Source organism: Dermacentor silvarum, chromosome 7, assembly GCF_013339745.2.
Source record: "Dermacentor silvarum isolate Dsil-2018 chromosome 7, BIME_Dsil_1.4, whole genome shotgun sequence".
Taxonomy (NCBI): domain Eukaryota; kingdom Metazoa; phylum Arthropoda; class Arachnida; order Ixodida; family Ixodidae; genus Dermacentor; species Dermacentor silvarum.
The window spans coordinates 30930767-30945158 of NC_051160.1; the positions used below are offsets into that span (position 1 = coordinate 30930767).

General features: G+C 46.8%; 1 protein-coding gene across 1 annotated transcript in view; it reads left to right on the forward strand.

Moving 5' to 3' along the window:
* The window catches only part of LOC119457866 (mitochondrial folate transporter/carrier), a 28777-nt gene that overhangs the window by 8270 nt on the left and 6115 nt on the right, over positions 1–14392 (forward strand). The window contains exons 3-6 of the mRNA XM_037719622.2: positions 1146–1234; positions 3874–4040; positions 11391–11504; positions 13502–13647. Coding sequence (XP_037575550.1) covers positions 1146–1234; positions 3874–4040; positions 11391–11504; positions 13502–13647 — 516 coding nt within the window. The remainder of the gene's footprint in view (positions 1–1145; positions 1235–3873; positions 4041–11390; positions 11505–13501; positions 13648–14392) is intronic.

Genomic DNA, 14392 nt, shown 5'->3' on the forward strand with positions numbered 1-14392 from the left:
TTGAAATCTCAAAGCTGATAGCGAATGATCTGGATCTGCTGCGTATATAAAGAGTTAATAACATGCTACGCTTCGGACTTTGGTTCCATTGCTATTTTCCTGTTGCTTGTTCTAGTCCCAGTCAGCACTTTACGTCTTAAGTTGCATGCATTAACTTGGCAGTGTTTCACTCTGCTCCCTTGCCTGGCTGTGTTATGCATGGTCGAATGTGATTAGCTGACTTGGGCCAAGTGCCACGGCTAATGCAATTTGCTGCCAAGCGCGAGGTCTTGGGTTCGGTTCCTGCACACACTGGCTGCATTACAGCAGTGGCAACATTGACAAAAGTTAATGTTCTGAATTTTTTTAACGTTGTAGATCCCCATGTCATTGTAACCTGGAGCCCTTGATGCGGTATTCCACATAGTGCAGGTGTAGCTTTGGTCATCTGTAGTCTTTTTTTTTTTTTTTTTTAGATGGCTAGAAGACGTCTATGGGTGACGAAAAGAGGGCACTCGGATAGGCTTGGAACATCAAGCTCATTCTAGCTCATAAAATGAAAGTGGGAAAACGAAAGCAAGCAAACTAAAATGGACATTGAAGAGAAAGATAATGTGAGCTTTATTAGTCAATTGCCCTTCTGCTAATGCTGTCGATAAAGCCGCTCTTGCCATGAGAGGGCGGGGGAGCTTGATAATCCGGAAAACACACTGAAACAAGACCTGCTCGCTTTGACATCATAGATACTTGTGGTGTCTGCTGTAGCCTAGTTCATTTACCGGCAAAAGTTGGGCTATGAACCCTAAGAGAGCCAAACATTGAACTTCGCAAGTTTCAAAAACTTTGCCGGGCCACAATGGCCCAAGTACAAAAAAAAAGTACCTTGAAATCTGCAACAGTAAAAAAAAAGGGGGTCTTTGACGTTTTGCCATTTTAGTAATCAGCCTATTACCATAAAATTAATAATTCGAAAAGAATATTCTATTAGTCTATAACTGATTAGTGTTTTTCAGAAGTATCCTAGTAGTGGTGAGGCCTGGTTTCGACATGTACTTTGGGAAAGTGTTGACTTCTTCATAACGACATTACAAAGACACTCAAGAAAAAATTTTGCCGCGTCTCCTTGCCGATTGTAAATGATTATCATTGCCAACTGTCCCGTGCAGTTACAATTCCATCAAGACATGGATGCTGGATGGTTGCCCCGACAAGCAGCTTGGTCCTGGGAGGCACATGATGGCAGCTGCGGAGTCCGGTGAGTCGCCGTCCCGTTGTGCGGGCTAGACACCGTAGGGCTAGGTTTTATGCATAGTTCAGTTATAGCACGTTATCGCATCCTCGTAGTCATCAGAGATAATCTCCACAACATTTTTGCTCAAACCTCCATGCGTGTTGCACTTGAGATTACCCGACCGAATATGCGTCACCTGTCGTGTCGAGAAATGGACCAGAGAGATCTAGTACATTGAACTCGTAATTAAGCAGCAGTGAGGTCGATGTTGTGAGGAAAGCGGCTGACAATGCTAATAACCTTTTCTTTTTGACAAGCTTCTTGTGATTGTGATCTAAGTGCAAGTGCATTGTAACAGAACATTGTTTACACTGTGCAGTGTCACTCATTTCTTGACATTCTGTTATCTCGTTTATCTGTGCTTTTCGGTGCGCAGAGAACAGTTGTACTCTGTAATACTTTAAGCTAGCGAAAATGGCATTGCCCGTTGTGTAGGAAATCTGCCAGGTTGACACAGGCATTTCACGGGTTGCCATGGGCATTGTGAAATACATGAGGCCAGTGACTGAAATGAACTGTGGCAACCAGTATCTACAGTCAACTTTCATGATAAAAATGACAAGGCTGCTTTCACAATGCAAGCCGTGATCCAACTGATGCGGTTTTGACACATTTTTCTAAATAAGGTAACTGTTGACCTGTATGCATGCGGCCTAACCTTGCTAGTGCCAGGTTAAATCTGCCTCTTAGCGGGAAAAAAAAAAAAATACTAAGCCTCCTTTATTAAAATACATGTGGAATGCAGAAATGTTTTTTGTTAAGCAGTAGTTGAACTGATTTTTGTCGTGGTACTTGTGGCATTTAATAGACCATAAAACTCTAGTTACTGTTTGAAAAGGTTGCTTTTTTTTTTTTTTTGTTCAGGTCCTCAGTGTAAGATTGACTAAAGTGAACAGTGTCAGAAACATAAGACATCTAGTTTAGAATTCTGCAACAAGTAACAAAATTCCATGGACTGCGCTTTATCAAATGTGAACAAAGTCAGCATTTCAATTTGCTGTCGACATGAAATTGCCTTGGCTGTGCAAGCTTTGCTAATGTGTTCACGAAATAGCTGTATTTTCCTAGCTGTGTGTGTCATCTTTTGGTCAGCTTATGTAAACGTGAGGTTTTTTTTTTTTTTTCTTAAGTTTCTCTGACAATTTAGAGCCTATACCATTTAGTAATTTTGTTTTCAGCGATCGCTGAAATTGTTATTTATGCAACGCGTTTTTTTTTTTTTTTCAAACAGTCAGTTTCGAAAGACGAGCCAGGATATGCTTCTTCTCTTTGGAGGCTTCATGGTGTGCATTTGTCCAGCTTTCATTTGCACACTTGCTCAGTGCTCGCATCAGCCTTTTCTTTCTATCATGTTTTGGACGGTGGCAATTGCGGCTGCCCATTGCGTCACGCTGTCTCTCGCATCCGGAAACTATTTGTATGCCTGTACTTTTCCAAGAGGCGCAATCGTCAAGTAGCAACTCTCGGGCTGCGCTTGGCAGGTGGTGTATCTCGTCTGACCTCTGTGCTGTTGAATTTGTGCACGACACACACGTGCTGTTAACTTTGTACGAGGCTCGAGTGGCATAGTATCTCGCGCACAAAGCACGACCTTCTTTTTTTTTTCCTTCATCTGTCTTTGGGGAGATCTGAGCAGGTGTTTCGGAATCTTCCAGACTTATCTCCCTGTGGCACCCCACATTGCTTATCATCACGGGCTGGCATCCTATCCAAATCTAATCTTTGGTGGCAGGAGCCTTGAGCTGGTTTGGACTGAAGACAGCGAGCTCTGGATTGCGCTTTGATAGCTTGAAAGCCCTGACGTCATTGGGCTTGTGTCATCACACTGGCGCGTGTAACTTGAGACTTGAATTGTTTTTCAAGTCTGTTGGCAGGAGAGTCTCCCCGCTTTTCTGCCAAAAACGTTAGAAAGCTTCTTGATAAAATTCGCATTAGTATTTGTAGGAAAATATGAGATGGTGAGTCTTCCTAAAGTCGATCTTGTGTGTCTTCTTTTTGTGTGGTGTGTGATCCTTCATTATTATCATCCTCCCTGTTTAGTCTGAGATGGAACTGCATGTGTACAGAGAAATCGGGACTTCCTTTTCAAACACAGGTTGATCTTATCAGAAAGCTAGCTTTGTGCTTTGGTGTTTTGTTGTCGTTTGTTGTAGCATCCAGTAATGCGCAATGTGTGTGTATTATGAGCATGGTACTTTTCGTATAGGAAAAGAGAGAAATGCAACTGCCCTGATTGTAATGACAACCTTTCTCTTTCCTCAAAAATCGTTTGTTGCCAGCGAGCGGGGAGCATGCTGCACATTTGCGCGCAAATTGTGGTCCTTGACCCCTGTTGAAAGGTTTTCACTCGGGTCTTAATTTGTCAGATTGTTGGTGTCAAGTTGTAGCTCTGCATCAGAGAATGTCAGGTGGTCAAAATTAGACCATAACAATTCACTGTGCTTTCTCCTAGCTCAACTGGTATTGTTTGGAATGGTAAACATTGTCATTTGATCAATCTACCTTTTCAAAGTTAGACTTGGCTAGTATGCTCTCATTAGAAGTTTTTTTTTTTTTTTTTTCTTGCGTCTGGGTAAGATGGGCGACCATAATGTGCGCTGCAGGGCTGCTGACTCTAGTCATCACCAACCCCATCACCATGGTGAAAACCCGTATGTGCCTCCAGTACGCCGACCACCACATGGACTTGCCGGCCACCCGACGCTACTCGGGCATGCTGGACGCATTTCAGAAGGTCTACAAATATGAAGGGGTCACCGGCCTCTACAGGGTAAGGAGCGTAATGGCACCCTGGTGCAGTGTTCTTCAAACTATCGTTTGCTGACCACCCAGTGTCTGAGAGCCTAAGATGGTTCGCGGGAACTGCTGTAGAGACGGATGATCATTGTCTTTTGGCATTGGAAATGTATGGAGAAGCACTCGTAATGAAATTGGTGTGAATTTCTTGATATTGAACAGGTAGCATCAAAAGCAATTGAGTGCTGATTAAGCTGGCTGATTGATTGGTTGCCTAACCTTGCAAGTAGTCGATGAATTCTGTATTCATGATTAGCTTTTTTGATCAAGATTATTGGGTAACGTGAGTGTCAGCACTTCAGCAGCGAGGAAGGGAACGACAGATTGAGTTAGTGTTCCTACTACGATGGAGCATGTAGGTCTCTGAGGACAAAAGCCACCCATCACTGCACTTCGAACCAGCAGAGGGGGAAATCTACTCCCTGCCGTAGCTGCTAGTGCGCGGGCTTAAACAAGGAGCTGGCAACATACTAAGGAAGTATGCACATTTCATGATGAGACTGCCAGAGCACACTAACAAGCTGCTTCAGCCTCAGCAGCTAGACATGATTGTCTGATTTGATAACACTTGATATGCATACAAAGTGAAAGTTTAGTGTCATTGGCGTAACATTAAACGCCGCTGCTGGTGACCTGTAGCACAGTTTCACATCTATTACAGTAGAACCTCGTTCATACGTTCTAGGAGGGAAAAACGCGAGAAAAAACGTACTAACCGAAAAAGCGTACGATCCGAAGTGGCCAAAAAATGTGATAGACTCAACTGTAGTCGACATCTACGTAATGCGAATCGTTGCGCACGAGGCAAGAGACGCGCGTGCAGCATGGCCGCTATCTTGTTCGCGTTCGAAAAGCCGACGTTCGGTTTCGCCTCACGCGATTGGCCTGGGCCGCGATATCGGCGCGGCCTGGGCAATCGCGTTTCGAACGCGTACAGGATAGCGGCCCTGGTCGGGCTTCGGCGGCCCGATGCACGTTTTGTTGTTTTCCTATTACGTAGTGCTTTAAGACGGTGACGGGAAACCGAAACGAAATCGAGCTGTTGGGCGACGCCGTATGCCGCCAAAGCGAAATGTGACGCTCACCTGCAGCGGGGAATGGCGGTGCGTTTGGATTATCGCTATACCTACTAAAAGAGTCCAGTACGCTACCAACGGCACTACGCTCCAGGCGCTATAAAACAGATAGGTGAAGATGCTTATCGCATCTCGGTTTGGTGGCAGCAGGGCCGCGATTTTGTAGCGATGTCTTATGACTTATTTTGGAATAGTCTTATCATCCACCGCTCACGGCTGGCTGATCCCGTTGATAACGCGAGCGGACCGTCGCTCTGACCACTGACGAAGCGCGATAAGCGCGAAAAGGCATTATTACTTTAAAGGCAGTCGCTACAAAATAGCGGCCCAGCTCTGTGATTGCGGCGTGCGACGAGTCAGGAGGAGGCTGGTACCGGAATACGAAACCGAGTGCGCGCCGGCGTTTTCACGTGAGACGGGCGGGCGAGTATTGCGTGGAAGCTGATACGGCGGCAGCGGCTACTGTTCTCAATCGGGCCCGCCTCGCGCCTTTTCTTGTTTACGTGGGATCTACCGGCCGGACAACATATACGATACGCAGTCTGCAGTCGGGAACGGCGGTGCGTTTGGGTTATCGCCTATCAAAAGCGGGCAGTACGTACGCTTCCAACGGCACCACGCGCTGCGAAAAACAGATAGGCGAAGATGCTTATCGCAATAGGGTTGGCGGCGATAGCTGTGAATGCTGCGTGCGACAACCCCGCATAAGTTTTGCTGTTACCGGAATGACAAGAAGTCGCAGTTTCGCCCGAAAGGCGAAGCATCGATTGCCGTAGGAAATTAGTAGAGAGCTATACGAAGCAACGATAGTAGTTTAATGGGCTGTATAAAGATGTAAGCATTCGCTTACTACTAAATAGACAAAAGCACGGTGTCACGCGCGCACAGGTATATATGAACACACCCCGCTCGATGACCGCGGAAACTCGCTGTGAAAACGCCGGCGTGAGAAAGCGCGCCAGCAGCAGCGGGCAAATTGACCTTCGCGCTGTCTCTCGTCTCGCTTCAACGCGAACTAAACGTCGAAAGCACAGCGCATCCGAAGCTACCGGCACTCGGCGCATGCACTTTGTCCCCATCGCAGATCGCTTAGAAGATAAGGCCCGCGTGCGCGCGCATCTCGCCCACATCGCAGATCGCTTAGAACAGGGGTTCTCGAGTACGTTCATCCCAAGGAACCCTGCTAAGCTCCATAAAGTGCCAAGGAACCCCCCTTCCCCGAATTAACCGAATGTCGAATTATCGAGGGTATCAAGAAAACAAATGTTTAACTAGGTCAACACACTATTATTTACTCATTGAATCATCAAATCTTGTTTCTAATTAGCACAAGACCAGTGCGGAAGCTAAAATTCTCGTCATCTCATGACTGATAAGCGCTAGCAGCGGCGGAGGCCTCACGACATCCTTCGCGGCGCGCGTCTTCATCTGAGACGCGCTTTGCACCAACGGGCGCACGCACATACCGATTATTTTTTCGCCACTCAGCTGCTCGTCAACAAATTGTCCATCGTCCATCGCGATGTAGCCGGTGCTCTGTATCTTCGAAAGCTTAAAGCGAAACTACTGCTTGCCGCAACCGCTGCGGACGAAACCGCGGCCGCTATCGACGCGATCATGGACGGCCACTTTGGTTGGGGTTCGGAAGGCAGGCGACTGACGCACGCACCAAGTTACAATGAAACTACCGTTCGCTGCAAGAAGTGCGGACGAAACTGCGGTCGCTATCGACGGTGGCTACTACGCAGTTGTGAAGGCACGCAGCCGACGTGCGCACCGAGTGCAAACGAAACTACTATTTGTTGCAACCGCTGCGGAAGAAACTGCGGTGGTATCGACGCGATCATAGATGGCGACTACGCACTTATGGAGGCACGCGGCTAGCCGCCAACGCGGTGTTACGCGCGGCGATAAACGCAAGAATAGAGGCACAATTAGGTACGAAGCGCTTCGGCGTTGCTGTCAGTCACGTGCCGCGTACGATTGCCGCTGAGGACCACGGCGATGCGGACTGCGTCGCTTTGTTTAGGTTGGCCGCTAACGCCGTTCTTGCTCTTCTGCGGCGCGCATTTGCGGTGCTCCGCGCATTTTTTTTTTTATTCCTCCAACGTATACGTCAGTGCGCACGCTATGGGCACCTACCCTATCTACAAACGGGATAAATGCGCATGTTGGTAAATTACGGCCGCCGAGATTCAAGTGCGAAAGCTTAGGCGCGCTGCCCGTTCTCAGAGGTTGGGTGGCTACAAGCTGCTTGCGTATTTATTGCGCAGTTCGCGCGTTGCTGTTACGCGCTGTGATGTGCTTTTTGGCATTCAGGCATGGGTAATGGAGGTTCTTTGGATCGAGCGCACCTCGTGTTCGCCGCTTTTAGCCACTTGTCGAGCGCGGGACCAGGGAAAATTTACCAGTGGCTCGCGGAACCCACTTTGAGAACCCATGCCTTAGAAGATAAGGCCCGCGTGCGTGCGCACTTCGCCCACATCGCAGATCGCTTTAAAGATACGGCGCCCGCGCGGCCTATCTGTGAGCAGCAGCCGACGGAGCAGAACGCACCCCTCTCCATCGCCTCGCCCCCGTGCCTGGCGTGCGCTACATTCAGCCGCGATTGCCGACTCACTCTGGTACGCTTTCACTCGTACACACGGCGTGCGGCGACGATTTTATCGCCGTTGGACTTTATACGGGACCTCACGGCGACGCCGACGGTAGAAATGCGCTTGGAGTGTCCAACTGAGTGCAGGCCATCGTTTTCGTGTGAGACGGACGGGCGAGTATTGCGGTGACGCAACCGCGGTGGATGGCTATGTTACCATTCTCGATCGCGCGTGCCTCGTGCATTTTCTTGTTCACATGCGATCTATAGCGTCCGGAAAACGTATCGTACGATCGCAGTTTGGCGATGTACTGAACGCTGGTGCCGAAAAATAGTATTTTCCGGCAACATATGAACCTGTAAAAAATAAGCATAACTCTAATGGGTCATTTTTTTGTGTTCGCGAACGCTGGCGCCCGGAAATCGTACGTAACGGGATCATATCAACGAGGTTTTACTGTATTATTATTAAGTTTGCAAAGATGAACCACTTGTTACATTTTAGTTTGCATATACAGTAGACTTCCATTAATTTGACTTCAGTCCGATCTCTACCAATTAAGGCTCCCAGTCGGCATCCATGCATTTCTATGGGCTCGCCTCGGTTACTTAATTAACCTACTTTGGTTATTTCGATCTTAAAATGGCCCTTTGCCGGATAGTACGAACTTGACCGGTCAGCTTGTACACGCGTCAGTGACCCCTTTGGTGACCCCAATGGCAACATGTCTCTGCGGAGTTTAGAAGACAGTGAATGTGTTGAACGTGTGTCATCTCCCGTTGAAAACACCTATTCTTGGCCTGCCCTAGGAAGATTTTCAAGCAATAATGGTTGCTCAAAATGTCTGATTACGGTATTTATTCAATTCTAACATACACCTTCTCTTTTTTTTTTTTTTTTCCTCCTAGAAAATAGGGCCGAAAGTTGCTGCAGATACAAGATCTTCGCGTCGTTCATATGCCTTACTGCATACACTGCGGCATTGCGGAGACATTAACGTAAAGAAACCGGCCGACATTATGCAACACACATTAGATATTTGCCAGTTGTTCTTGCTAAAAAAAATCTGGTGCGCATTAGATTTCTACTTTGTTTAGGAGCTTGAATGTCATTTCAATGTTAGTTTTCTGCTTTGGGCACATAGAAAGTGGGCACACGTTTGATTCGGGGTGTGTTAGAATCTGGCAAATCCTGCCAAATGAATCGGCGGTGGGTTTTGGCATTTTTTTCTGCATCTTGTTTAATTTCACACGCCTGATAATTCGATCAATTTCGTCAGTGGGCCTCTTCGATTTTCGGAGTTCTGGCAGCCAGACGTCAGAAGCCAGATGTCAGCCAGCTAGTACCAGCCCTGATAGGAAGTCACGTGCGCTGGAATCCCAAGACATCCGGAAGCTGCCTGAAGTTTGCACAATCGAACGCCGGGACAGCTGGCAGCCCTGGCAGCGGGATAAACGTAAACATGCTACCAGCATTGCAGCAGCCGGCGAGGCTGGTGTGTTTGGCGTTAGTGGACCCATTTATGCGTTGCCAGCTAAAAAATTTATACATAGTTGCATTTGGGAGTGCGATCACTTTTGCAAGATTTCGCGCGAATCAGCACAGGATGCGCACTGGGCACTTCAATTGCGCTGATTGCACAATAAACGACCTCCAATGCATCCGATGCCAAGACGTAAAATCGCATGTAATGGATCACGAAAGCGATCGCTCAAGGATGCCTGCTCGCAGTGATCGCGTCGTTCACCGACATTGATTCGAGTTGGCGTTTTGTCATCATTTGACAAGAAATGAAAAAGCTGAATATCGGGTATGTCCTATATGCATAAAATTTCGTGTTGCCCTAATTGGGCTTCGATTTCAGAAATTTTTTTTCGGCTGATGATGCTTCTCTTCTGCCCCTGTGCTGAAGGAGCCGGGGCTGCGGTTGGTGCATGAAAGAGAATGCATACCGCCTGTGACCACCAGCGAAAAGTTTCACACGAAAAATAGTATAGGTCGATTATCAGAGCAATACGCTAAAGTACGTGTGGCCATTACTCAACCAGTGCATTCCTTTAACATCAACGACCTATAGTTAGAACACATCGGTTTCGAGCTGCTACCCAAGCATACAGCAGAGAGACGGAATGAACACGGGCTAGCTATGACGCCTTCACTAACTGCAGAAAAAGGAGGTATCGCCGCATGTACGCGCGAGATGTGAAAAAGGATAGCACCAGATAAAGATGCACCAAAATGGCACCGCAATGTGTTGGAATGAGCATTCACAACTTCGCAGACTACAACTTGTACCAAACACGGTGAAGATAGCATGCACGCTTGATGGAGAGCACAGCGCGCTGTTCACAGCCGGGAAGAAGCCTTCACAGAACACACACACAAAAGAAAGCTTCAAATGGTTCGCAGCTGCTCGTATCGCACCACCTCGGAAGGTGGAATGGTGCGTTAGAACCTTAGAAGATAACGCTAGAAGTAATAAAATCCGAAGGTGACCGTGGCCAGTTGACGGAGCGAGGTAGAAGTCCTCAAGCACCCGCATTGCAATCCGTCAAGTCCCCACAAAGATGGTGGCGAGTGCTCATCACCTCGTTTTTCTCGTCTGCTAGCCAGACAACTTCCACAGAGCAGCCAGACCAAAATAGTCCTGGCTGGTTCTGGCAGCCTGCAGGTAGCCAGAACCGTCCAGCCCGAGTAAAACGAACGTGCGGTGGGCAGAGCAACCTGAGAGAAACAAAGGCGCTCCGGCTGGCTCTGGCAGCCCGCGGGTAGCTAGAAGTGGAAAATCGAAGAGGCCCAGTCCGGTCGGGGTCGAATTAACGGAAGCTGGCTGTATGATGTGAATCCAATTCAATGGGTTAAATTTCCTACCAGTGCCCAGCCCTACTCACTGCTGAACTGGTCATCTGGCTTTGAAAGTTCTTTAAAGTTTCAGTCTTCATTCGAGTAAGTTTGTACGGAATTCTATCAATTAGTGCAATTTGCTACTGCTTTCTTTTCATAAGGCCAAGTCAGGAAGCAAGACTAAAGCGCAAGTTGCCTGAAGAGTTCTTTGTCTTTCAGGGAAAAATAGAGCCTGCATAAGCATTACGCAGTCGTTAACAATTTCAACATAGAGTTCTAAGGACAGAATTAGAAAAGCATAACATAGACAGAAAAATACAAGTTTAACTGTTGAGAAAATATGTGATACGGAAAGAACAAGTCTCTCAATACAGTTTGTATTTCAATATTTTCACTGAACTAGACCTTGATTTAGCTATGTCTGACATGACGACAAAAATAGCATCCAAGTTGTCATAAAAACTATAATAGCCTATCTAATGTTATAGTGTACATGTTTGTCACTTACCAGCGTGGTTATTGACAATGGATTTGGAGAATGCATTCTTCTCATGTCGTTGTAATTTATGATCGTCTTCATATCAGACCGACTAACCTGCCAGCATATCCACTTAGAATATAGGTGTTAGACAGTGGGAAACGTTGATATTGAGATTTAAATTGGTAATGAAGGCTCAACATTTGATTCAGGAACCTTTACTATAATAACTGCACAATTTTGTAGCCGAGAACCTGCTTTCTGCAATTGCAATGCATGCACTGCAAAGTCATCGCCAAAGAGTGCCGCTTCCATTGTTCCTCATGCAGGGCTTTGTTCCCGGCATGTTCAACGTATCCCATGGAGCACTGCAGTTCATGGTGTACGAGGAGATGAAGAAGGCCTACTGCAGTCGTTTTAACATCTCGCCACAGGCCAAACTGGTATGTAGCTCACACTTGCCGACTTTCCCAAATTTTCCTAAAGTTTACCACTTTGGTCTCCATTCTGCAATTTTACAAATGTTTCGTCAAGCAAGCGAAAATAACAACGGCAAAGTCGTTGGCTAGGTCACTGCAATCTAAAAACAGTCTGTTGCTTCTCTGTTTGGGCTGTTCCAAGTTTTCTGCCGTGTGTGTGCTGTTTCTAAATGTAAATCATCGTTAATAATGTGTGTACGTATCCGTTATATGGGGTGCGCTCAAGGCCAACTAAAAAAAAAAGAAATGTGTGTATTCCCCCCATGTCTGTTTACTAGAGATTAGACTATGTTCACAGTGCTCTGAATACAGCAAGCGTGTCTTACATAAAGCAGCAACGTAACAACAATTTGGCGGAAGCAGTCATCGTCGAAACGTCAAATACCAATGCACGTGTGTGGTAGCATGAAAGAAAGTTGTTGCTTGCTACCAAAGCTGCACCCATTCGTGTTAATATTTCACAACCGTGAAACCAATGCTCTCAGTAGTCAGTGTTGGCAACATCCGTACACTTATAATTGAGGTAACTCGCAGATACATTCTGTTTAAAAATATTTCACTCGCTAGTAAGTGTAGCTACTTTTGATGCAAAGCTTTGTTTTGTCATATTTATAATGGGTATTCTTAATGTGTGGACAGACCATTCAACCCTTTGGAGTCGTTAGAATTTGCCCAACTTTGTGGTCACTCCAGTCGAACTATTTCATGCGTTTTCAACACTGCACAAACAGAGCTCTCTTGCAAACAAAAACATAGTAATGTGCCTATTTTCTAAAAATTTAATTTATTCGTAAGGCTCCCGTACAGTGTAGTGTCTCCAGCCTCGCATCAAATTGTGGGCCACTACAGGAGCCATTTTCTCTAGGGTTCTCATCGTCACTTTCTTCAGTGCCTTCATTCCAGCTGGTCATCTGGCCAGAGCACGAAAATCGGCACGAAAATCGTTTTCATATTTACTAATATAATGCAAGCTCTTTTTGTAAACTGTACGCTGAGAAAGCATTGCCATCCTTTCGGTACCTCATGGCATGAAAAGCGTGTACAAATTCCTTCAAGTGTGCTGCTAAAGGAAAGTACTGCTATCATACCCAGAGTGCTGTGAGGTGCATTTATTAGTAGTTGAAGAAGTTGCAGAAAGGTGCTGTAACAAATGCAAAGAAAAAAATGCGCATGTGTCGGGTGTTTCCCGACGTCTGACTTTGTGGGGTCTCACACAGGCTCTTGGGACAAAGGAACGACAACACAGTAGTGCAAACAATCGAAACGGCATTTATTGCACCTTTCATACATTAAGGCACACTAGCCGAATTGCTACGCATAGAACATTCACATGAGCGCGCGACAAATCAAGGAAGTCTGACTCACCGCGACCGGATAGTGAGCGAATATGTTTGCCCCCATGCTATGACGCCATCGCCTAGTCGTTCACGTGTACGGTCACGCGAACGATGGCGCGTTCGAACGATCCGTGTTCGTCCATACCGGTGTCCTGCTCCTAGCCTCGCGAGACGGTCTCGCGAAGCGGGCCAGCGCACGCGCGAAACGTCCATGCGTGCTGCTCGCCGACCCCAAGACGAAGAGGAAGCGCCTTCTTCCTTTCGCGCCCAAGTATCCCTGCCGTTAAGTGGCGTCAGCTGCGCAACACTAGTGCCATCTCCCGCAATACGCCGCCACCGCACCGATCGTAAAGCCACGCGGCGAAGCCGGATTACAGGAGATGGGAGCCATGCGGGGAAAACATCAGGGTATGTGTGAGAGTCGCGCATCTCCATAACTTACATGATATTTTCGTGCATGGGCAGGGCCCAAGCCATGATTTCTAAGCGTTAACCACGATAGCCAGGCTGTGCTGATGTTTTTCATGTTCTTTTATTGTCTGGTGTTAAGTGCGACAGCAGCTGCACTACAAGAATTGGGCGACGTTCAGTTGACCTTTGCTTGCCGGCTTGTCTTGTTTTCAGGGCACGTTTGAGTACCTGACGTTTGCTGCACTGTCCAAACTGCTCTCTGCGAGCGTCACTTACCCGTATCAGCTAATGAGGGCACGCCTCCAGGATCAGCACCAGAATTACCAGGGCCTCAAGGAAGTCGTCGTGCGAACACTTCGGTGAGTTAGGCAATCAATCTTGAGGTGTGTCGTCAGCTCTGCACTTATGGCTGGGCATCAATTAAATATTTTAACAGGTTAATTGGTGCCTCTTAATTGATTGATTGGCTTTGTAGGTTTACATACTTAAGCGAAAATAATCAAAGCCGGTGGTTTGTCACATTACATACACTTTAAAGAAAGCAAAAAGAACAGTTGCCTTTATTATTACTTGAACACTGTGCAAATGGACATTAAAGCATGTCAAAGTCAAATGCTAATATAGGTTCAGCTGCGGAGGCAATGCAACTTGCAACATTCTCTGGCAGTAGAGGGTTTCGCTGCTTATCAAGTCATACCAGCTGCAGAGAAGACATACTCGCATAACGTTGATATTGCTAGGATGCACATCACTGTTTTTACAACCGGTGTTATGTCCATTAGAAGGAAGCCCTGCGTTTGCCACCCCTGCAAGGGGTCCAAGTCTTCGTCAGTTACGGGCATCAGGCGATATAACAGGCAAGACAAACGGGTGTGTCAGTGCCGGCGCTTGCCTGGTTTTGGTAATGTGGACTTAACCGCTCACTCGCGATTAAAGCTTTAATCAAATATATCAATTAGCCCAGCCCTACAAGTCCATGCTGTGCTAAAGCATCAAGATTCACAGCTGGGCTAGTTGACATGAATCCATTATTTGAAAGAACAGCACGAAAGACATGATCAGAGACCTGGGAGATGATGACACAAGCACTGAAGAAGCGACACA